The 24839-nt window shown below is 47.2% G+C and overlaps 1 protein-coding gene and 1 long non-coding RNA gene across 4 annotated transcripts in view; one reads left to right on the forward strand and one right to left on the reverse strand.

The window, feature by feature from the left end:
* Positions 1-3504: 3504 nt before the first annotated feature.
* LOC122488545 lies at positions 3505-20640 on the reverse strand. The gene is made up of 4 exons (XR_006298640.1): positions 20430-20640; positions 18436-18476; positions 18133-18339; positions 3505-3617 (listed from the first exon to the last, which is right to left on the reverse strand). It is a non-coding gene; the product is annotated as an uncharacterized LOC122488545 (long non-coding RNA).
* Positions 20641-20816: 176 nt separating this feature from the next.
* NUB1 (negative regulator of ubiquitin like proteins 1) overlaps positions 20817-24839 on the forward strand; it is a 29076-nt gene continuing 25053 nt past the window's right edge. The window contains exons 1-2 of one of the 3 annotated variants that reach the window (XM_043589962.1): positions 20817-20960; positions 23418-23535. In XM_043589962.1, coding sequence (XP_043445897.1) covers positions 20890-20960; positions 23418-23535 — 189 coding nt within the window. In that variant the 5' untranslated portion in view covers positions 20817-20889. Of the gene's footprint in view, positions 21153-23417; positions 23536-24839 lie in introns of all 3 variants that reach the window. The other 2 variants (XM_043589963.1, XM_043589964.1) reach the window with 2 other exon arrangements.

Genomic DNA, 24839 nt, shown 5'->3' on the forward strand with positions numbered 1-24839 from the left:
GAGGCAGCTTTTCATCTGAAGGCTACACTCAGCTGTTCAGCCCTGGGGGAATCACAGGGTGTCCTGCGGGGGGTGGGGGTGTGGAGGAGGGGCCAGGGCGGAGTTTGCTGTTGGATTTAGGATCTGCATTTAAGTTCACGTAAGCACCAAGGACAATGATGTCCGTTCTGCATGTGTTTCAATATCCTTACTGCTCTGCACATTCACTATCGTATTCCCCGGGTCAAGGTCCTCGGGGTGCCTCCCTGCCCGAGAGCCCTAGAGCAGCATTGGCAGGCAGCCGGACCCCAGAGGGAACTGGAGCCAAATAAAATATGAATTCAGTTGAGAAATGACTCAGGCACTTGGTTTTGCATTGAGGTTGCTGGTAAGCGAGATGTGGCGGTGCTTACCCTCCGGGCAGGGGGGTGGGCAGCTCCTTAAGGGCTGGGGCCACGTCCCTTCAGTGGCCGGCACGGTGCCTTTTACAGAGAACTTGCCCAATACACTTGTGAGTTGACGTCTGTCATAGGTTGAATTGTGTTCCCCAAAGACCGCGAAGTCCTCACCCCCAGGACTTGTGAGTGTGACCTTATTTGGAAAAAGGTTTCTGCAGATGATTAAGTTGGGATGAGGTCATTAGGGTGAGCTCCAATCCAATGGCGGGTGCCGTAATAGAAAGGGGGAAAGACAGACACACAGGGAGAACACCACATTGAAGACAGAATTTGAGGCCCCGAGCCCAGGGACGACTAGATGCCGGGACACAGCCCTGGAACACATCCTCCCCTAGCAGCTTTCGAGGGAGCACGGCTGTGCTGATGCCTGGAGCTCAGATTTCTGGCCTCCAGAAGCAGGAGACAATAGATCTCTGCTGTTTAGGCCACTAGGTTCGTGGTCCACGTTTAGGTGGGGCGCCTGGGTGGCTCAGTTGGTTAAGCATCCAACTTCAGCTCAGGTCGTGAGCTCACAGTTCGTGGGTTCGAGCCCCGCATCGGGCTCTGTGCTGACCGCTCGGAGCCTGGAGCCTGCTTCGGATTCTGTGTCTCCCTCTCTCTCTGCCCCTCCCGCACTCATGCTCTGTCTCTGTCTCAAAAATGAATGAGCATTAAAAAAAAAAAAAAAAAAAAAAAAAAAGGTGGCCCCAGGAAACTAATGCGTTGCCCAAAGCATCTGCTGGTTTCTGCCTCCTGCCTGCCAGGCCAGTCTGTCTGTCTGTCTGCCACCTGCCGTGGCTGTTTCCCAGCCTGGCCATCAGAGGGTGGTGGTGATGTCAGCAAGACCGGGGTCTCGGACCCCTTGCTGGTGGGACTGAAGCCCTCGGCCGGCCTCCGGACACCATCGGGCCCTCCCGCACAAGGGCATCAGGAGAGGTACCGAGGGACCAGCTCGGCTGAGGCCCCGACACAAACCGCCGGCCCGTGGAGCTGCAGCGAGGGGAAGAGGGCGTCTGGCCCAGGGCCTGGGAAGCTCGCGGGTCCATCCAGTTCTGTCACGTAGCCGCGGCGAGAGCTGCCACCACTCAGGCTCCCACCTGCGAGACGGGTTCTTCATGCTTCCCAATCGCAGGTCCCAGGGGCACGCTCACGCGCACAGGATATTTTTGGGCGCCACGAGAACTGGGGAGCTTCTGGCGTTTGGGGCGCCGCGTGCCAAGCACCCTGTAGCGCGCGGACGCCGCCTGGGGAATGATGGTCTCAGTCCCCGTCCTTCCCGGTTTGTGATGTGCTCTCTGACCACTTTCCTTTTGAGAAAGGATGAGTCATTCTCGTGCCCCCCAAGTTCTTGCTAATTTAGCGTCATTTGCATGTGCAGCCTTTTAGGTGATTTAACTTGTAAATTTCCCTCAATAATTCCAGCTCCGTTACTTTAGGCCCTGATTGCAGCACTTAAATTTTTTAGTATTCCGTGCACCTCCTTCCAAGATGTGTGGGCTCAGCCGCCATCAGAGCAGCCAGAAAGCCCTCCAGCCTCCTGTCTGGAGGCTGCGGCTTGACAGTTCCCCCGGCGAGGGCTGTGCCCAGGCTCTGAGAGCAAAGAGGGGCACAAAGGGGTTGTCGCTGAGCTCTGTGCCCACGGGTCTTTTCCACGGAGTGTCCATAAATGCAGGTCCTCATGCACTGGTACAGCCCTGCTGGGGGGGCACCTGCCGTCCAGCATCTCAGTCCTCCGTGGGGGGTTTCACATGGGTCACACTTCTCAACTCCACACCCGGCAGGTGTCCCCCCTCGGGTCCCCACCCCGCCCCCAGATTCATCCCCCATCCTTTCTGGTCCTGCTCTGTGTCTCAGGGGCTGGCCCCGAAGGCTGTACCCCCAGAGGGAGCTCAGAGGGGGACTCATCTGGGTGCCTCAGGACAACTGTTTCTACAGGGAGGCCCCTCCCCCACCCCACTGGGCTCTACTAATAAGATTTTCTTCCCGGGGTGCCTGGCTGGCTCGGTTGGTAGAGCATGGGGCTCTTAATCTCAGGGTGATGAGTTCAAGCCCCACGTTGGGCATGGAGCCTACTAGATAGATAAATAGACAGACAGATAGGCAGATAGATGGATAGATTTTCCTCCTTCAGGCCCAGGAGGGTCGAGGTTCTGTTGTGCCTACTTTGGGAGCAGTTGTTACCTTATCTGCCCCTGGCCTCTGCAAGTTCTCTTCTGTTCTGATTGTTGCAAAACCAACCCCATCAAACTTAGTGACAGAAAGTGATCACTTTGGTACGTGTCCTGGGTCCTGGGAGTCAGGAACTCAGACAAGGCAGAGAGAGGCAAGTAGTCTCTGCTCCTCAGCCAGGACGACTGGAAGGCTGGACGACTTGGCAGCCCAGTCATCTGGAATCATCTGGAAGCTTCCTTGCTCACATAAGGTCTAACAGCTGAGACTGGCTGTCAGCCAGAACTCCTACACATGGTCTCTTCATCTGGTCGCTCTGCGCAAGCTGGCTCGGGCTAGCTCCCAGGAGAGCACAGTACAAGTCCCCGGCATTTGAATGATCTTGCCTCGGAAGTCACACGGCGTTACCTGTTCCCCGCAGGCGGCTCTGCTCCTGAAGCCGGCTCTGGAAAGCGGATGTGGCTGTACTTGGGGCTGGAAGGGTCCACACGGCCCTTCCGACCCTCGGTCACTAGCTTCCCCACCGAGGCCCGGGAGGGTACAGCGAACTGGCATTAGATCTCTGTGTGTGTGCCCTGCGGCTGCCAGGGAAGCTGGGATGATGAGTGTCTGGTATTTTCTGCTTTGAGAGTCGGGGGGATTTTTGCCCCATAAAAGGGGTTCCCTAGATGTATGAATAAAAAACATATTAAGGTAGATGAAGAACTTTAGATGCTGAGGGGTTACTGAATCCAAGAGACGTCTGCTTGGTCCTGGGACCCAGAGAAAAGTCAGTTCTGACGTGTCCCCGGAAACGATGTCGGAGTGTGCCCTCTCTGGGCTCCTCCAGCAGAATCTACAATTAAATGTGGTATACGTTTCTCCCCTTTTTTGATGGGAATGGCATCTGCGATAACATTTTAACTGCAATTTCAAAAACTGTTGTGGAACATTTTAATAAAGTGAGCGAGCAATTACAGACTCCGGAGTTTGGATGCATATAAAGGATACCTTCTTCTGTCATCTTTAAATTCAACTTAAAATCGGTGGAACCTGAAACAAAAGCGATAAAAATGAGATAAAGTCTATGTAAATTATTCTGACATTGAGAAGCAGATTGTAACAAAACACTTTCAGATCACAAAAAAAGCAATAATGGACCCAGGCGAAGGGATAAATTTTGAATAGAAGCTATGAATAGGTTTGGGGATTGTTTGATAATCCAGTTAATGAATCACATGAACACACACACTGGAAAAAGGATGTAACTTCTTTGCTAATTTGACAAGAAATGCTGACATTGACAAAGATAAAACTCAAACAGCACCACTTCAAGGAGGCTGTCCATGACGCCCTGATTAATAAATGTCATTAATTCAAAGGTTTTTTTTTTAGTTTATTTTTTATTTTATTTTGTTTTTAACGTTTATTTATTTCTGAGAAACGGAATGAGCAGGGGAGGAACAGAGAGAGAGGGAGACACAGAATCCGAAGCAGGCTCCAGGCTCCGAGCTGTCAGCACAGAGTCTGTCGCAGGGCTCGAACCCACAAACCGTGAGATCATGACCTGAGCCGAAGTCGGACGCTCAACCGACTGAGCCACCCAGGGGCCCCTAATTTGCTTGTTTGTTTGTTTATTATTTTTGAGAGAGAAAGAGAGAGGAGGGGAGGGGCAGAGGGAGGGAGAGACACAATCCGACATAGGCTCTGCACTGACAGAGCCCCGAAGTGGGGCTCAAACTCACAAACCATGAGATCATGACCTAAGCCAAGATCAGGAGTCGGACACCCAACCGACTGAACCACCCAGGTGCCCCAATTCAAAATTTTAATTCTAAGATTAATCCCTGAGCACCTTCTGGCTGACAGCAAGGAACCTGCTTGGGATTCTTTCTCTCCGTCTCTCTACTCCTCTCCCTACTTGTGGCCGTATTCTCTCTCTCTTTCTCTCTCTCTCTCTCTCTCAAATTAAATAAATAAGCATTAAAAAATAACAACAAAACAGATTAGTCCCTGAGCAAAAAATAACTTGAAATGCACTGAAACCTTAAAACTCATATGTGAAACTTGATAGAGATTTCCTCGAATGTGGAAAAAAAAAATCCTTAAAATTTATAATAATTACTATCAGCAATGCACTGCAAAGTTGTATTGCTAAGGGTCCAATCAGGAGACAGAAACCGCACAGCAACTTGCTCAAGGGAAATTTAACATAAAGAATTAATTTTAACATGGGGTTGGAGTAATAAGGGATTGGCTAGAAAGAAATAAAAAGGGTTCTTGGGGCGCCTGGGTGGCTCAGTCAGTTAAGCGTCTGACTGCAGCTCAGGTCATGATCTCCTGGTTCCTGAGTTCCAGTCCCATATTGGGCTCTGTGCCGACAGCTTGGAGCCTGGAGCCTGCTTTGGATCTCTCTCTCTCTCGCTCTCTCTCAAAAATAAATACATATTTTTAAAAAAGAAGAAAAAGAAGTAAAGAGGGTTCTTGAAGAACGCAGGCTGGGGACACCCCGCGAGTGTCCATCACCCAGGGTGAGACGAAGCACCCACGAAGACGTCCCTCTGCAGGGCTGAGATCCAGGCCTTGATTGGAGACAGCGTGGCTCGCTGCCCGGCAGAGAAGTCACTGAGGTGCCAGGTTGGGCACACTTGCTGGAGATCCGCTGCCCTGGGGGGCCAGAGGGCCCTCCACAGGGAGGCGTCCTATCTCAGAACTCGCCCCAAAGCCACCGGAGAGGACGCCAGGGGACGCTGATCGCGGGCTACAACCCCCACCCCCGCCACCAGGCGAAGCTGGCCCCCCCGGGGACGCCAAGGGAAGCTCCTGGCTGCGGGGAAATTTTAGAGCTGGGTGCTGCACACACCACAGAGGCTGTTGGAACGCAGACACCCAGACACTTCGGAAGCTGCTAGTCGCGGGAGGAGCCTCACGTGCTGCGGGAACCAGGAGAGAAACCCTTCTCCTCCAGCGGCCCTCTAGCGCCCTCTCCTGACAAAGGTTAACACCCAACAGTTGGCGAACAAAATATTTCCAGGACCGCCCCCCCCCCCCCCCCCCGCCCCAATTATCAGAAACCGGACCGCGAAGGGGTGTCAGGAGCTGAAATGCAATCCAATTTCTCTGGTAAGAGTGTCTTCATTTGAAGAGTTAGCCGAAGGACTTCTAGCCAAAAACGGTTAAGAAAAAATCTTAGGTGTAGATGGTTAATAAAGAGGTTTTCGTTTTCTGGATTTTATGATGTCTTGTGGTATCTTTCAACTTCTAAAAATTTGTAATGTTAGGGGGCCCTGCGTGGCTTAGTCGGTTGAGCGTCCGACTTCGGCTCAGGTCATGATCTCACGGTTTGTGGGTTCGAGCCCGGCGATGGGCTCTGTGCTGACAGCTCGGAGCCTGGAGCCTGCTTCGGATTCTGTGTCTCCCTCTCTCACTGCCTCTCCCCTACTTGTGCTCTGTCTCTCTCTCTCAAAAATAAGTAAAATGTAAAAAAAAAAATTAAAAATTTGTAACATTATTTTTTTTTCATTCTGAGTAAGTACTTTCATTCCTAATATCGTATTTGTAATAATTTTTTTTTTTTTTTGCATAAAGGGCCTTCCCAAGTTACATTAGTTTCAGGGCCCCCCAGACTGGATCTGCCCTTGCCCATGGGAAAAACTTCCAAGCTGTTTTTATAAGCGTTGCTCATCAAGACCCATGTCAGATCTCAGCTTCCTTTGAATACTTTAACTAAACTGATAACTTGGCCTCTCGGTAAATTGCTGCGGCGCTAAAGGGGGGAGATGCTGGGTTTTCTATACTCTACATGCAACACTTCTGAAACCAGAGGTGTGGGTTGTCCACACCAAGCAATTCTCCAGTTCTCTGCCACACCAAGCGGGTGTCCTACAGTTCAGTCCAACGCGGACCCTATCTCCCTGGATGGAGCATCACCTCCCACGGGTGAAGGGCTCCGTCCCACGGGACTGCGCCCACCCTACTGCACGCATCAGCCCCACTCGAGGTTGCCACCTGTTTGAGACTGACTGGCTTTAAATCAGAGGTTCCTACCACCCTTTCCTCAGGTTGGATAACTTGAGTGAGAGAAGTCAGGAAAAGAGTGTACTTACCAGATTACCAGTTTATTAAAAAGGGGTGAGGGGCACCTGGGTGGCTCAGTCGGTTGAGCTTCTGACTTCAGCTCAGGTCACGATCTCACGGTTCGTGGGCTCAAGCCCTGCATTGGGCTCTGTGCTGACAGCTCAGAGCCTGGAGCCTGCTTCTGATTATGTGTCTCACTTTCTCTCTCTCTCTCTCTGCCCCTCCCCTGCTCACGCTGTCTCTCAAAAATAAATAAATGTAAAAAAAATTTTTTTTTAATAAAAAAAAAAAAAACAAATAAAAAGGGGTGAACTCAGAACAGCCAGATTGAAGAGATGGGTGGGGCTACAGGGAAGGGGAACTGGGCTTCCACGCCCTCTCCAGACAACTAAAGAAACTAACTCCCCAGCACCTCCACATGCTCAGTAACTCAGAGGCTCTATGAACCCCTTCAGTTGGGTTGTTGTTGTTGTTGTTGTTAATGGAGGCCTCATGTCATAGGCTCCATTGATGAAAGCATTGGCCATTAGTGATTAACTCAACTTCCAGCCCCTCTCCCGTCCCTCCTGGAGGGTGTGTGTGTGTGTGTGTGTGTGTGTGTTATGTGTGGCTGAAGGGCCAGCCCTCTAATCAGGAGGTTGGTTCCCTTGGCAACCAGACTCCATCCCGAGGTTCATCCTGGAACCCCCCAGCCCCAGCCATCTCCTTCACATACAAAAAGGCACTTGTCACTTCAGAGATTCCAAGGTTTTGGAAGGTGTCTACCAGGAAGTGGGGCAGAGACCAAATATATATTTCTTATTATGTCAAAGGCACTTTTTTATCTGTATGTTCATTGGGTACCTAGCCCACGCCACTGTCTATTTTTATTCAACTAAAATTTCTTTCTAGCTTCACACAAATGTGTCTCCTTTTCCTGGGGTGTGCAGAGAATTCTCGATCTCCTTCACAGCAACGGTCACTTCCTACTTTGGATTGTAAACTCCTAGAGGGAAGGGGTCATTTTATTCATATGTGTGAACTTGAACTTGTAGCAGCATTCAATAAATGTCAGTTGCATGAAGTAAGAGAGTCCTCTTGCCTCCGTTATTAGATTATAAGCTTCTTGAGGACAGGGCTAGGATTAAAGTCGAGGGAACTCAGAGAGGTCATCCAGTCTAACCCCTGGGTACAGGGTGGGGAAATGAGGCCCGTAATAGGGCATATCCTTGAGACCCTGAGGGCAAGGCCACACGGTATCATCTTCAATCTCAGTGTTCTTTCTATCCTTCATGGTGTGTGTGTGTGTGTGTGTGTGTGTGTGTGTGTGTGAGATGGGGTAGGAGGGCAGAGATGGAGAGACAAGTGGAGCTAAAAACCCCACGGGCCCGGGGCGCCTGGGTGGCGCAGTCGGTTAAGCGTCCGACTTCAGCCAGGTCACGATCTCGCGGTCCGTGAGTTCGAGCCCCGCGTCGGGCTCTGGGCTGATGGCTCTGAGCCTGGAGCCTGTTTCCGATTCTGTGTCTCCCTCTCTCTCTGCCCCTCCCCCGTTCATGCTCTGTCTCTCTCTGTCCCAAAAATAAATTAAAAAAAAAAAAACAAAACATTGAAAAAAAAAAAACCCCACGGGCCCTAGTGGCTGAGTCAGGCATCTGTCCTTCTCCCCACTCTTGGCACAGGTAAGTGTGTCGGGAACAGAACCCCGAGAGTCTATTGTTTCGGGGGGCACTTATTTGTCTCAGTCAATGGAGCCTGCAACTCTTGATCTCAGGATTGAGTTCGAGCCCCACTTTGGGGGTAGAGATTACTTAAAAATAAAATCTTACACAAAATAAAACATAAAAATGGGAGCGGGTAGGGACATGTAGTCAAAATCTTCCAAAATTCCTGACAATTTCAGTAGCGGGCTGGGGCCTGGGTCTTAGTGATAGTTGTTGTGTTTTGGTTTTTTTTTTCAATTTTGTTTAACACTTTTATTTATTTTTGAGAGAAAGAGACGGAGACAGAACACGAGCTGGGGAGGTGCAGAGAGAAAGGGAGACACAGAATCCGAAGGAGGCTCCAGGCTCCGAGCTGTCAGCACAGAGCCAGATGCGGGGCTCCAACTCACCAGCGGTGACATCATGACCTGAGCCAAATCGAACACTTAACCACCTGAGCCACCCAGGCGCCCCCTAGCGATAGTTATTAAAAGGGGGAATTAATGGGTGAAGAAGCAGAAACTTAGAGAAAAAAAACCTTAATATTCTTCATTTTCTCTCAAATTGTTGTTCGGACTTACAGTTTCATGAACAGAGTATGAAGAGGTGTGTATTTCTCAGATGTCCCCACTCTTCTCGGCTTAGATATTATCAAACAAATGCCAGTCTAACAGCAAGCCAATCATTTCTTAACATGGTTAATTTGTGTTTCTTTAGTTACTGGGTGGGTTGAACATCTTTTTAAATGTTTGTGGGTCCTCTGAATACTTTTTGGGAAAATCCTGTGGTTGGTTGTTATTGCTGGTGTTTAATAACAATAATTCAATGGAGTACATTTTAAGTGAAAAATGTTTAATGTTTATTTTGAGAGAGAGAGACAGACAGGCAGACAGAGCATGAGCAGGGGCGGGGCAGATAGAGAGGGAGACACAGAATTTGAAGCAGGCTCCGGGCTCTGAGATGTCAGCACAGAGTCTGACATGGGGCTTGAACTCCCGAGCCTTGAGATCATGACCTGAGCTGAAGTTGGATGCTTGACCCACAGACCACCCAGGTGCCCCCTTCTTTAAATTTTTTTAAAAGAGAGAAGTAGGGCACCTGGGTGGCTCCATGGGTTAAGCATCCAACTTTGGCTCAGGTCATGATCTCAAAGGTCATGAGTTTGAGCCCCACATTGGGCTCTTGGCTGTTAGCACAGAGCCTGCTTGGATCCTCTGACCCCTCTCTCTCTCTCTCTCTGCCCCTCCCCCACTTGCGCTATCTCTCTCTCTCCCAAAATAAATAAACATTTAAAAAATTAATACATAAAACTAAACGAAGGAGAGAAGTAGAGGGCGGATTCTACTAGTGGATGGCCGCCTCCCAGTAGATCATGGAGAATCAGGCTTACACATAGCAGGTACTCAATAAACACGTAGCAGGTTAACGGACCATCATCGAGGATCCTGCTTGGTGAGATGTGCGGGATACCGTTCTGCCCTGCTTTTTCTCTCCCGATTTATTCTGGGCTTGGGTAGGGGAATGAAATCTCTTCCTGCTTTGGTGGGGAGGGGAGCCAAGGTGGAGATAGGACACAATGGCCCAACATGAACAGGTGTACTAATCCTACCCGGCTCAAGTTTTGTAGCGATGATTCCAGAAAACACCCCGGGAAGGGTTTGGCTTGTAGAACCTGGCACTTTCAGCTCTTGCCAGATACTTCTCTTGAGCTGCGAGCCAACACAAATCTGAATCTCACCACGAGAGGGGGCCCTAAGCTCAGGATGATTCCGAAGTTTGGTCAGGTGCTGTCTTCAAAGTTATCCCTCAGAAATTCTGATTTTCCACCTAAAATATTTCCTCACAAGTTTAAGTGGCTGCAAGAAATTCAACTGCCTGTCTAGCGTAGTTATACCTACTTTTTAAAACTCTTGGCTACATATTCAGTGATACGTAAATATCAGCAATTTGATAGCCACGATTTAAAAAATACATAAAGTTTGGGGCACCTGGGTGGGTCAGTTCGTGAAGCATCTGACTTTGGCTCAGGTCATGATCTTGAGGTTCATGAGTTCGAGCCCCGCATCGGGCTCTGTGCTGAAAGCTCGGTGCCTGGAGCCTGCTTCAGATTCTGTGTTTTCCCCTCTCTCTACCCCTCCCCCATTCTCACTCTGTCTCTCAAAAATACATAAATATTTTTTAAAAAATTTTAAATACATAAAGTTCTCTTTTAACTGTTCCTTTTTCTTCATAAACTTGTCTTTCCATCACCTCCCTCATCTAATTTTTTTCCTTAATTTTTCCAATAATGAAGAAATTCCCTCATCTAATTTTATCCTAAGAGAATATATGTTATTTGGGGAGTCTTTTTTTATAGATTGTCCCTATCATACTTCTCAGCAACAAAGATATAAATAAAAATATTTTTAAAATTTTATATCCTATGATCATGAGTCTCTAAGTACTGAGAAGTTTCTTCTGGTTAGAGTTATCATTGTTATCATGAGTAAATGTGTATTTCATTAAATCAACATAAATATGTTGCCAATTTTGATAAATAATTGTTAAACAGAAAAAGTAATTTTTTAAAATGTTTATTTTTGAGAGAGAGAGAGAGAGACAGAGTGCAAGCGAGGGAGGGGCAGAGACAGAGAGGGAGACACAGAATCTGAAGCAGGCTCCAGGCTCCGAGCCATCAGCACAGAGCCTGATGCGGGGCTCGAACCCACCAGCCACGAGATCATGACCTGAGCCAATGTCAAACACTTAACAGACTGAGCCACCTAGGCGCCCCTAAAAAGTCAATTGTTATTGGAAATGCCCCTCTTAATGAGGTGAATGAGGTCGTTTGTATTTTCCAATCTGCTGGAATAAGTCACGTTGCTAACCAAATACACTCCTATTTCCACTGCTTGGAATGGATTTTGGGCTCTGCAGCTAACACTGGCATGAGAGTGACAGCGTGGAGACGCTGATTAAAGCCTGGATGAAAGCCTCTGAGCAATGTCCCCTGCGCACCTGAATTCGGTTCCATTGTCTACACGTGAAAGCACACTAGGACAAAATTTTCAAGTGGCTAAAATAAAACTTGACTTGCTCCTTCATCCCTCGTCTAGGTAGTCCTCAATCTCCATAAATTGCATCCATTTTTTTCTCACCCTTAACTGCCGTTAGCCAGGTGTGTATCTCTTTCTACCTGAACCATGGCAATGACGTCCAGACCCCTCTAGTCCTTCCTGCACATGGTGATCAGACCGGTCCTACGTATGCCTCTTGTATCCTACCTCTCTTTTGCCAACAGAACAAAACAAACTTTCTTATCTCCTAGAATATGAAGTCTAGACTTCTGTGGCTGTCATTCAGGGCTCCCTGGGATGTCCATTTCTGTCCTCTTGAACGTCACAGCCTGTTCTCTTCCAGTATCCTCTCCCAGTCTGGTGGGGCTCCCTCACCATGATAACCTCACAAATTGCAGTTTCTCTGGACCAATGGGAAGTCCCTCTTGGTCAGGTCCTCTCCGGGAGAGTTGGTTCCTTCTGGTCTGCCCCTGTCTTCATGTAAGGGGAAGGGCATGAGACAAGGTATTTCTTTGCTCATGCCGTGTGCCAGAAATACATTCATCCTGATACTCGTGGAGCAATCAGAGAATAGAGATTGCAAATAAACGTTCCTAGGGAATTGTTATATATTAAGAATGTTTACTAAGCATCTGCTGTGTTTACCACTGTGCTAGGCACCGGTGACAGAAATAGAAATTTAAGATCCAGTCTGATGAGGGACCGTAAGGCAAGCTGAGGGCTAAGCGCAAGCTAGCACGACCCCCTCCCCCCTCTTGGGATCTGTGTGATATTCCTCAGGCCCTCCTGGCTGCCCAAGAACAAAGGAAAGGAAAGAAAACAAACGGTTAACTGACAGAGATCACAGGCCTGCAGGACCCGAGTCTTTACCAGTTTACAAATGTCTTAGTAAATTATAAGAAAAAGGCAATCTTATCAATAGCCTCATGTCCAGGAACTCCCCACTGTCTCAAAGTTAATGCGTTGCTAGAGGGAAAAACAACCTTAGCTTGACAATAGCTAAACCTCCAGTAATCTGTGAGTCTTTCATAGCAAATGGAAACCACGTTAAGAAACTTCCTCTTAGGGGCGCCTGGGTGGCTCCGTCGGTTAAGCCTCTGATTTAGGCTCAGGCCATGATCTCATGGTTCGTGAGTTTGAGCACCACATTGGGCTCTGTGTTGATAGCTTGGAGCCTAGAGCCTTTCAGATTGTGTCTCGGGTGTCTCCTTCTCTGTCCCTCCTCCACTTGTGCTCTGCCCCTCTCTCTCTTAAAAATAAATAAACAGTAAAAAATCGATTTTAAAAAGAAACTTCCTCTTCACTTTACCTCCCCTAACCCCATAGCATATAACCACTCTTCACAAGCCCAGTGCAGCTCTTTCTGCCCACGGGTCCTGTCCCCATGCTCTAATAAAAGCACCTTTTTGCACCAAAGACGTCGTCTAGAATTTTCTTGGCCGTCAGCTCTGAACACTCATCACCCCAGACCTCATCATAGTCTGTCTTCCCTCAACGAGCTGACCATTTACTTGGGGAGACAAGAATTCCACACATTAAGAGTGGCAAATAAAATAGTATAGAACCAAACGCAAAACGAACCTGTTATTATTTCTGATAAACCATTTTCCTATATTTTCACTTTAAAAATTTTAAAACAAAAGTAACACATACTTGTCAAAATGAAAGGTTTTGAAGTATAAAGAGTAAAAGTGAAAGTCCCTATTCACTCCCTTCTCAATCCTTCTTGGTGAATACCCTTCCAGACTGTTCTCAATGGTCTTATAGATAAATATATGTATGTAAATGCATATATACACATACACAGTATTTTTAATAGTGCTATCATAGACATACTGTTCTGCCACTTGCTTCTTTCAATTTTAAACCTCCCCTGTCCTACATATGTGCAAATCTACTCTGTTCTTTCTTTCTTTTTTTTAAATTATTTTTTTCTTTTAGAGGCAGAGAGAGTCCACAAGCTGGGGAGAGAGAGAATCCCAAGCAGGTTTCACACTCAGTGGCAGAGCCCAATGTGGGGCTTGATCTCATGCCCCTGGGATCATGACCTGAGCTGAAACCAAGAGTGGGATGCTCAGCCGATTGAGCCAGCCAGGCTCCCCACTACTCTGTTGTTTCTTTTCTTTTCTTTCTTTCTTTCTTTCTTTCTTTCTTTCTTTCTTTCTTTCTTTCTTCTTCTTCTTTTTTTAATGTTTATTGATTTTTGAGAGAGAGAGAGACAGAGCACGAGTGGGGGAGGGGTAGAGAGAGAGGGAGGCACAGAATCCGAAGCAGGCTCCAGGCTCTGAGCCGTCAGCACAGAGCCCGATGCGGGGCCCGAACCCAAACCTGAACCCATGAACCGTGGATCGTGACCTGAGCTGAAGTCGGATGCCCAACCGACTGAGCCACCCAGGCGCCCCAGTTTACCATTATTTAAAAATTATTCTGGCTAAAAGAAGGGAATGGGATGCATCTATATTATTCCATTTGCAGCTCAAGAGACACTGCGAAATATGGCAGAGAGTCCAAGTTAGGCCCTGTTCCCTTTGCTTATTTTATTTTTATTTTATTTTATTTTTTTTATCTTACGCAACGTAAATTTATTAACAGAAAACAGTAATTTGAGGAGTCCTGTTCACGGACAGAGACAATGGCAACCTCCCTGCCTGCAGGTACTATCAGAGGGGGTGTGGGTGACGTCCTCAATCTGCCCGATCTTCATTCCTGAGCGGACCAGGACTCACCTCTAGCCCCATGTCCAAGGTCTTGGTCCTGTACCCCGCTGTGGCCACATCCTGGGCAGCCAACATGGCAGCATACGGAGAGGCCTCATTTCCATTTCCTTGCCAGAAAGATTGGTGACACGGACAGAAGTGTCACCGAAGGACGCAAAGATGTGGCGGGCACCAAATATGTTTTCCCCTACGGCCCCCTGACGTCCAAGGCTGAGGACCTACTCTTCCTTCCTTTCCTTCCCCTTGCCAGGTGCCATTTCTGCCCATCTTTTCCAGACTCTGCCGCTGGAAGAAGCCCCTGTCCTCTTTTCTTTTCGACTTAGCTTTTGAGCCAGGCAATAGTACGATTACAAACAATCCGAACGGTCCCTCTCAATCGTGAGACTTGCGATGTAACAAAACTTAAAGGCCTTTTTGTGGATGTGCTTTCGTGGACCCAGAGACATTGGGCTAAGCCTGTCTAGCGCTTCGGGTCTCCCTGGTAACGGTGCTTATTAGGCCAGGCTTGCACCCGCCAGTTCTGGGGAAGGGTGGCCCTTCCCCACAAGGCTGAAGCGGTTCTCTGGCAGAACAACCTGGAAAAGCAGGAACAGACTCTGTCGCTAAAGGGGCAGTAAAGCCATCAGCACTTGGGGCCACTGCACATCCCTCCAGCCCAGCTTCTATGAGGTCTGGTGGTGTCACCAGGAGACCAGTGGTGATGATGAGGGAAACAAAGGCAAGAAATATGTGGTTTAAATTAAATTCCCTTACAGCCCGCAGCCCGCTAATAGACGCCAGAGACTTGTAGCGTGTAACACTCCCCGAGAAGTTTATGGCTGCCTTAATGCCTTAATATTTACACTTCCTTAAAAATTAAAAGCAACCTTATTTTGACAGTAGCTAAATCTTCAGGGTCCTTTGACACCTTGCTTTCAGCATCCAGAAATTCTTTGGAGACCTATGTTATCTGTAACTCCACAAACTCAAAATATACAATAAATCTTTCCCACACCCGCAGCTGCTTTTTCTGGGTCCTGTCTCTGTGCTTTAATAAAATCAGCTTTTTGCACCAAAATAAAAAAACAAAAAACAAAAAACAAAACACAAAACAAGCGAACAAAAACCAAAAGAGTCTCTAGAATTCTTTCTTAGCGTTTGCTCACAAACTCCACCTCAAATTCCATCAGTGTCATCCAGAGACCAGGGAGAGGCTGAGGTTTCCGTTGTTCTTATTCCCATATGAACCATGACAATAAATCCTCATATTTTGAGATTCCTGTGTGCGTCTGATCCTTGACCCCAACAGGTCTAACTCAGACATAAACAAACCGTTTTATAAACAAAAATATGTAAAGAACCAGGAAGCAAGCATGGGAAGGCGTTCACTCCCCTGGTATGAAGCATAATGAACATCGTAAGAACTATAAGATGCCTCCTTTCCCCACCTCCTCATCTCGCCTCCTCTTTCCCCTGTTCTTCTTTCATTTTCCCTTGAAAAAGGGCAAATTGCAAAAACCATAATATCTAATTCTGTTGGAAAGGTAAAGCCATAAATTTACCAGTAAGTATAGGAAGTCTAGAATTTGTACCTTTTATGGAGTACTCTACAGGAATATCACTGAACAAAAGAAAAGAAAACAAACAACTACTAACAACCACAACAGAACACCCTAAACATAGGAAAAGATTGACATCAGAGATGACCTTCACCATTATAAATAACGAATAATTAGAAACAACCTTGTGGCTAGTCTTCCCGAGTCAAGATCTATTTTTTTTCTTTCTCTCTCATTGTAATGGAATCCTTCCCTGACGTACATGGTGCATGGCTATCCAGATGGAGTTCTACATTTCCCAGCCTCCTTTGCGCAGGTGCAACCATGTGACCAAGCACGGGGCCAATGGGGATGTAAGGCGGGAAGCATGTGACTTCCGATTGAAGCCCCCTTCACCTTTTCCCTTCTCTCTGCCTAGAATGTGGACGTAGTCATGAGCGACCAGGTGCTCCGCAGGGGTGGGCAGGATCCTGCAGATGGCAGAGAAACGAGATGGAAAGAGCCTGTGTCGCTGAGCCACGGAGCCACCGTATCAGCTCTGGGCTGTTAGACAAGCAAACAAAATTTCAATTTCTCTGGAGTCTGTTCCAGCTGGCAAGTCTGTATCCTAACACACACGCAAATGACCCACAATAGGAGATGATGGGCTGATCGGTTGTATTTCTACTTGCTGAGATATTAGGTAGCTGTTGAAATTATATTTATGAAGGTATGAAATAATAATGAAAACTCTTAAACTATATTAATTTTTAATATTTTTTAATGTTTATTTGTTTTTGAGACAGAGAGAAACAGAGTGTGAACGGGGAGGGTCAGCGAGAGAGGGAGACACAGAATCTGAAACAGGCTCCAGGCTCTGAGCCATCAGCACAGAGCCTGACGCGGGGCTCGAACTCACAAACCGCGAGATCATGACCTGAGCCGAAGTTGGACGCTTAGCCGACTGAGCCACCCAGGCACCCTAAGCCATATTAATTTTTAAAAGTACGGTTAAAAATTGCATACGTGGATTTTTAATATATTGAGGAAAGGCTCTTATTAAGAAAGAGATACTGGGGCGCCTGGGTGGTTCAGTCTGTTAAGCCTCTGACTTGGACTCAGGTCATGATCTCGCAGTTCACGAGTTTGGGCCCCACGTCGGGCTCTGTGCTGAGGGCTTGGAGCCTGCTTGGGATTCTGTGTCTCCCTCTCTCTCTCTCTGTCCCTCCCCCACTCGTACTCTGTCTCTCTCTCTCTCTCTCTCTCAAAAATCAATAAAACGTTAAAAAAAGTTACAAAAATAAATAAATAAACATTGAAAAAAGTTAAGAAAAAAGAAAAAGATACTGGAAATATTTACACTGAAATGTCAACAATGGTTATAGTGTAGGTAATGAAACATCAGGAGATTTATATTTATTCTTCCCTCACTTTATGATTTAAAATTTTCTAATAAGAGCAAAATAAGAAAAATTTGTTAAGTGGTACTCCTAAACTGTTCGGCCAATCTTCTCTTCCCCCGGGACTGGCTGCCCCCAGGCTTGGCCTTTTGTGCAGGTAACATAGGCATCAGCGAGTGGAACAGGGAAGGAGAAGGGCTCCTCTCTTCCGCCTCCCCCCACAGGCTCCCTTGCAAGATTGTTCCTGATGACAGCAATTCCATTACTAACATCTCTTCACTATTAACCTCTATGGCGGCTATCCAATCCCTCCTTTGGGGGGAACACACTAAGTATCTGACGCATTTGGATGAATCACTTAGGCTGGAGCAGATCCGTAATTCGTGCTTGTGAGGAGGTGGGCGTGGGTGGAGGGGTGGAGGTAGGAGGGCAAAGAAGGGGTGAGTAGGGAACAGCAAAAGGTAGGTATCATCAACCTAAAGCTTTGCCTAAATGAGTCACTGAGCCAGATGCTGCTGTCTACTCGACGTCCACTCTCCTCTTCTTCCTGATGACCAATTTTTTTTTGAGGGGTGAGGAATGATTCCCCAACATGCCTTGCAAGTAGTGGCTAGTTTTTTCTAGTCGAATGACTGTTTTAAAAAAATTTTTTTTTATGTTTATTCATTTTTGGAAAGACAGAGGGAGACAGAGCACAAGCAGGGGTGGGCCGGGGGGGCGGGGAGACACAGAATCTGAAGCAGGCTCCAGGCTCTGAGCTGCTAGCACAGAGCCCGACGCGTGACTCGAACTCACGAACCGCAAGATCATGAGCTGAGCTGAAGTTGGACACTCAATCGACTGAGCCACCCAGGCGCCCCTAGACCCCTTCTAAGCGAGAAAAACAAAGCCCTATTTGCTTAAGTGACAGTTAGTTTCTGCTAAATGCACTTGGCCACAATGCTCACAGATTCAGCCGAATTTAACACAATTCAGTTATTAGGAAAATGCCAAGAATCCTAAACCTTGGGAAACTACAGGTGATAGGAAATAATTGCAGCAAGGTAGAGGGATGACAAGGACAGTCTTTTCAGACGTAACGGTATTTCTGAGGGCTTTCTCTGAGGTGAATAACAAAGATACCTGGTTTTGCCTTTCTTTCTTACTTCGCCAGTAGTCCATCAACAGACGGAGTGTCCGCTCTCGGGTGTGATGGAGCCGCTTGCAGGCAGATCAAGGTTTCCACCCACAACAACTAGAAACGCCGGATGGAAGCGTCAGACGTCACCCCAGATCGTCAGCTGACTTGCGAAACAAGCCGGAAGATAACGGAAGGGCATCTTTCACATGCTGAAAGAAAACACACCCGTCGGATTAAAACTTCCCCCGAGTTTTAGACAATAGGCTTTATTTAGAAAACAGGATGGTGGAGAGGTCTGATTTTACCTTTTTAACTGCCATGCATCCTATCGATTTGTAATGATTTTCTGGAATCAAGTAAAAAAAAAAAAAAAAAGTAGTTTAGCATTCCGTGGAAGTTTCTCAAACCATAAGCCTACAGCAATGACTACCTACTCTCTGGTCTCTGTGTTTGCTTTTAGTTTTCATTCATCCTTGGACTTAAAATCACAAAACTAATATTGTATGTCAAGTTCTCTTTGACGTTAATAATAGGTTAAACGACAAAACACAGATTGTTGTGAACTTAGTTCAATAGTATTCCTACCATGGTCGGCTTTATTCATCATCTCTGCCTTTCCTCCTTTATCTTTTCAGAGCTGGAACATCACCTACCCACCTCTTGGGATGATCAGAGGTACCTGGGTTAAACATTTGGCAGCAGAACATGCTAGAAATTCGAAACCAGGATGCAGAACTTGTGGACTACATGCTTTCAGAATGATTCTACCTGAGTCGGGCGGGCCACCAAACCCCTTCTGGCAGTGACTGAGATCCAGCCTCCACATTTCACAGGGAATCAGAGTAACTCTCCTATTTTACATTTTCAAAATTTCTTTCAGTTTCTCTCATCTTCCAGGGGGATTGAAATGATGTATTTGCAATCAGGTGGGAACAAAATCTCCCTCCCCACCTGCTTGGTTTCTTTGTCCTTCTATGTTTTTCTCATCCAGCTAGGATGCTAAATAAAATGACCACGTCTCCCAATAAGATGATCAGTAATTAAAAACCTACCAGACAGAAAGTGTGAGTCATCATTCAAATTCCCTGAAAATTCCTATTTATAACCACTTCCTTCAAATTCTCATTTATAAATAGAAAAATCAAGAATGAAGTGGTTTTCTTTCTTTTTTTTTTTTTTTTTTGAACGTTTACATGAAATTTCACTGTCCTATTAAGGATGTTTGAGGGTTTTCTGATTCCACTCCAGCAAAAGTAAAATCACTTATGCAGAAATTGCTTGATTCCTTGTTACTATGAAACCCATGGCAACAAAAATACAAACACAAATTAGGAAGAATTCTTCATCCTACGAAATTGCAGTCGAAGCCACTAAATGTCAGCGTTAGGAATAACAGAAAGGAGGTAGGGTAATAAAATACAACAAGAATGATGCAAGTTGAATTACTGGGTAAAAGGGAATATGCGTTTCGATTTTGATAGACTGTGCCACATTACCCTTGCAGGTAGGAAACGGTACCGATTTCAACACAGCCTTGCCATCACAGGCTATCACGTTATTTTCAAGTCTGATAGGCACAAGGTGGTTTCTTGGTGTAGTTTTATATTTATCTCATTGTGAGCGAGGTTAAGTAATGTGTCATACGTTTATGAGCCACTTGTATTTCCTCTTCAGGGAACCATACCGTCAGAGCCTTTGCCCAGTTTTCTATTTTGGTCCTTTTCCTATTGAATTGTAAGAGCTCTTTATATACCAAAGAGATTTGTCTTTGGAAGCTCTCAAGCCGCACGCCATCACAATGCTAGAGCAAGTCCAAGGATGGTTTTGGGATTCGGACAGGAAGGGCCAAGGGCCTCAACCGAGAAAACTTTCTGCCGTCTGAGATTTACTCCTTCTACGTTTCATTTGCGGGTTCTCCTATCAAAGGCTCATCTACCCATCGCTCAACGCTCTGTCAGAGCCTGTGCTCAACCCCACGTTCCCAGAACATTTCACAAGTTGCCGTTAATTTTTATGCACACTTGTCTTATTTTCTCACCTAGACATGAGGACGGAACCCAGACCATAAACTTTATTTGTATTTACTACATTGCTGGGCAGAGAGCGGCTCTCCATCGACCATTGAGGTTGCTAGTGCGATGGATACCTGGTTAGCAGGGCCAGGGTCGGGGGGGGGGGGGGGGGGGGGGAAGCGCCAGGGCAACCAGCCGATTAGTTTCAGGTGAAGCAACCTAAATGTCACCCTGGGCGGAGGCCCGACGGAGACAGGGAAGAAAACCCTGGCGTTTAGGGGGACAACCTGTTTAGTCCGGCCTAGACCGAGGGGGAAAGGGTACTCCCTGCCAGGTCCGCTGGTCTTTTTCAAGGCTTTTGGTGAAACGAAGCCAGGCGCAATTTCCTCTGAAGTCGAGCAAACGGGGCCGAGCCTGCGGCCGGGCCGGGACACCACTTCCACCCGGACGGAAACGCCCGGAGACTCCAACGCCCCGGCCTAGGGTCCTCCCATAGGCCCCGCCCCCTCACCCGCCACCCTGCCCCGCCCACGCCCTCCCCTCAGCCCCGCCCCGTCCTCTCCCTGCCCCACCCACCCCGCCCACACCATGCCCGTCTTAGCCCCGCCCACAAGCAATACCGGTCCCGCCCCTGTTGGCCCCGCCCACACGGACCCGTCCGCTAACCCCGCCCACAACCCTCCTTCCGGGCCTCGAGAGGGTGGCGCGGAGGCCGCAGCGGCGGGGGCGGGGCCAGCCTCACCCGGAATGAAAACAAACGGCGGCCGCCGCCGCATCCGGGCACTCGGCGGGTCGCGGCGGGCGCGGTGGTGGCGCAGGTGAGGCGGCGGCGGCGGTCGAGCGTCCGGTCCCCGACCCGGGTCTCAGCGGCGCCCTCGGGCGGCCCCCGCTCCCGGCACCACCCCGACGCATCCCCAGGCCGGCGGGGGCGCGGCCACAGCGGCGGGCGGTAGGCGCCCTGCGCGGAGGCCGGCCGGGGCTTCGGGACCCGACGGTTCGAGCGGCCCTGGGTCTGCGCTGGGCTGGGCCGGGTGGTGGTGGTGTGGGGGGGGGGGTGTTTAAAAATATGTGGAGTATTGTTGGGGGCGGGGGCAGAGAAAGAAATGTATCTAATTAGCCAGACAAAAAGCCTGAGACGTAACACTGTTATTCCAAATAAGCCGTTTGGGTTGTGTTTGCAGTCACAGCTAGGTTTTCTTTGCTATTTAATGAGAAAACATGGTTGATTCTTCATTTCTCTGACGACCTGGTTCTGCGTTTCTCATCTCCTTCCCTTACTCCTAATTTTTAAGACAAGAATCTTTTCTTATTCCATCTAAGAGCAAATGTAGCGTATTTTGAATATACGTGTACATATGCGTATTTGAAAAGCTCTGGGGAAAGGTAGCATAGATTGATCGTTACTGAAGTGAAAGTGAAAATTTTAAAGGCGTGGTTTAAGACGTTTCACTTTCAGCTTGAAGCAGTGATAATGAATTTCTGGGCTTCCCTCCCCCGTTTTCTTGAGAAATACTTGAAATACATCACTGCTTTTTTGGCTGCAATGTGAAACGCTCGCTGTACGGCACGCGTGAAACTTTCAGTTCTCCAGCTAAAACTGAAAACTGGTTTATTAAACGATTTGATTTGATGTGAAGTACGTATCCTCTTTGATTCTGTTGTCTATAACTGAAATTTTTGTACATTTCAAAACAGCAGACTCTTCTTTTGTAAACATTAAGTCTTGTGCCTACAGACCGCCATCTGTTGATTTGCTCAGTGGGTAGATTGTGGGACACGCACTATATTTGTGAAACCCTTTGGGCCTTTAATCAGGCAGTGGCTAGGATGGGCCACGGAGGGCTGTGCACCTGGCCTTACAAACAGCTTGCCTCCCTTAGTAAGCAGCCCATGAAATGATCACACCCCCCCCCCCCCCCCCCGCCTGTTGATATTTTATTCAGAATTCCTGAAGATTTGAGTAGGGAACTAGATACAGCGGTTGTGTGAGTTATTTATGCTTGAAAAGCTAATGCTCATAAGTACGCATGCTTTTCCGTGTGAGAAGTGGTTTCTTAAATGCTTAAAAATCTGGGTTTCTCCTGTGGGTCACCCGGATGCACAAGCCCCTCCTTGATGTGTTTATTCCTTACTCCCTTTCCTCCTCCGTATCCTGATGACCTCTTTCTTCCCCCCACGCTGATATAAAATAGATTTGAACTTTAAGATATGTATTTATGGAATACACTTAAGTGAACAGACTTGATTTAAAATTAGGTGAATTGGGTTTCGGGGGGTGTGGAATACAGGCCTTACATAAAAAAAAGAGAAAGTTACTTATCAAGATTATATTAACCCTTATATATGTATTTTTTTACTCCGTGGACCTTGTCTTCGTCATTCAGACGTTAATTATCTTTTTCCTTTTCTTACTCCTTGTCTAATTTGGTCGGCTGCCATTGCCAGCAGCCTTAGCCATCCCTTCAAATTGCTGTGCTCATGAGAGATGAGTGGACCTCTCCATCGCTGGCCGGTGTTTCTTTGGGGGACACTAGTTACATACACGAGACAGATAAGCAGTGAAGAATTGCGTGCCAGAATGCAAAGGCCAGTGTCGTAGGCAGAAATCCCAGTGTCAGCCATGGCGCTGCCTAACTTTGTGACCTTGGCCAAGTCGTTGTACAAACCTGGGGCCTGGGTGTTTTCGGCTGTAAAATGATGATCCAACCAGCGTTCGATCTGAACAGTGCACATGGATGGGTTGTTGTGTGCTTATCACAAAATATACACAGTTTTTCTAGTGAAACTTCTGTATTTAAAACATTCAGTTCTAGGGAATGTTGCTAGTTCACGGTTCAAGCTGGCTTTTATGTTTACCCTTCCAAGGTGGTTGGTCTTTGTGTTAAACTCAGCAAAATCCAGGTACAAGAGAACGTATAAACTCTCTGTTGAGTTGTTTATGACAGTTAACAGCTTTAGGGATTCACCTTCCCCTCATTTTATCTTTTAGATCAGAGAATAAGAGATTAAGAAATAGAAAAGTATCGTAAGCCTTGCTACATATTAGCAACTTGGAAATACATACTTTATGTAACAGTAACATGCAACTGTGTATTTTAATGTATGTATAAAATACCTAAGAGAAACCTGGAGCTAGTTAAAACCTAGTCTAAAAGTAATGTAGATTAAACAGGAGGGGAAGGAGTGGAGGGGAGGTCTTCTTACCACACAGGTAAGTTATAAAATGCCTTGAAATACAGTGTGGAGCATCCTTCATATACTGTTTTGCTTTCAAGAATGGCGCAAAAGAAATATCTCCAAGCAAAACTGACCCAGTTTTTAAGGGAAGACCGAATTCAACTTTGGAAACCTCCGTATACAGATGAAAATAAAGAAGTTGGCTTGGCATTGAAGGTATTTTCTTTTAAGACCTAAATAAATAGCCGTGTTGTTAAGTCTCCTTGGTGAATAAGGTTCTGGAGTCACCAGAAATTGCCAGGTGTGACCGTGTAACTTTTGGCCTAGCCGAAAGCATTAGGGATGAGCAGGTACCCGCTTTTCACTAGGAGTTGACAAGCTTCTTTTTGTTTAATAAGATTTTATTCATAGGAGAGTGTTCTCTAATTTGCGAGGCACATGCTATTTTTAATACCTTCAGTGTTACGTAAAAGTGGTAATCGGGGAACTAATTTTGACCTGCTGGTGAGGCAGTACTGATGCCTCTATTGTGTGGCCAGGGGGAGCGGCTGGGTTGGTTCTCAGTTCTCCTTGCTAGCGTGGTTCACTATAGAATAGTTGCTCCCTTCCGCCAGCTATTTTTATACTGTGGCTATCTGTTCGTTTGTTCAAAATACATTTTTCTAAGAATTACGTCTCAGCTTTCTTCGGCAACGTCAGAAATGGCGTTGTTTTAGGGGAGGGGCAGAGAGCCAGCGCGCAAGAGAATCCCAAGCAGGCTGCGTGCTGCCAGTGCAGAACCCAGTGCGGGGCTCGAACCCATGAAGCCACGAGATCGTGACCTGAGCCGAAACCAACAGACGGACGCTTATCCAACTGAGCCACCCAGGCGCCTTCATTAATCATTTCTGATAGAACTCTGTCATGTTGGAATATAGCGTGTCCTTTTCTGCTTTCTTGGTCTGAGTACCCTGAGACAAATAATGTAATGTTTATCAGCGACTGAGGACTGTCACAAGGGCATCGTATTGCCCCGTGTGGTGACGCAAGGATGCGCTTGGGAGAAAAGAGTTTTCCTATTTTTCCTGTTCCTGACAGGCCCCACTTTGTGTTTTCTGCAACCCGTTTTCTGACCTTTTTCTGAATTTGCTTGTTACAGTCTCTTGGCTCAGAAGCTAGGTATGGCATAATAAGAAAGCTATTTGGTCTTTGCCCCCAGGACGTGACGCAGAGTTCCTAAAACCCTTGGAGTGTCCCCAGTGATAAAGGTGATAGGAGCATCATTTGTTCCAATGAGGCAGCTGTTGGTAATACCTTCAGGATGGGGCTGCTGGCCAAAAAGACCAAGCTTGGATTAGAAGCTCAGACTTCCATTCCCCTTTCCAACCTCGGAGAGGGGAGAAGGCTGGAGATTGAGTTAATTACCAAAGGCCAGTGACGTAATCAGTCATGCCTTCAGAAGGGAACTCCCTTGAAAGTTTCCAGATTGGCCGACCTATCCGAGTGCTGTGAGGGCGGCACGCCCCAACGCCTCAGGGTTA

Source organism: Prionailurus bengalensis, chromosome A2 (assembly GCF_016509475.1).
Source record: "Prionailurus bengalensis isolate Pbe53 chromosome A2, Fcat_Pben_1.1_paternal_pri, whole genome shotgun sequence".
Lineage (NCBI taxonomy): Eukaryota > Metazoa > Chordata > Mammalia > Carnivora > Felidae > Prionailurus > Prionailurus bengalensis.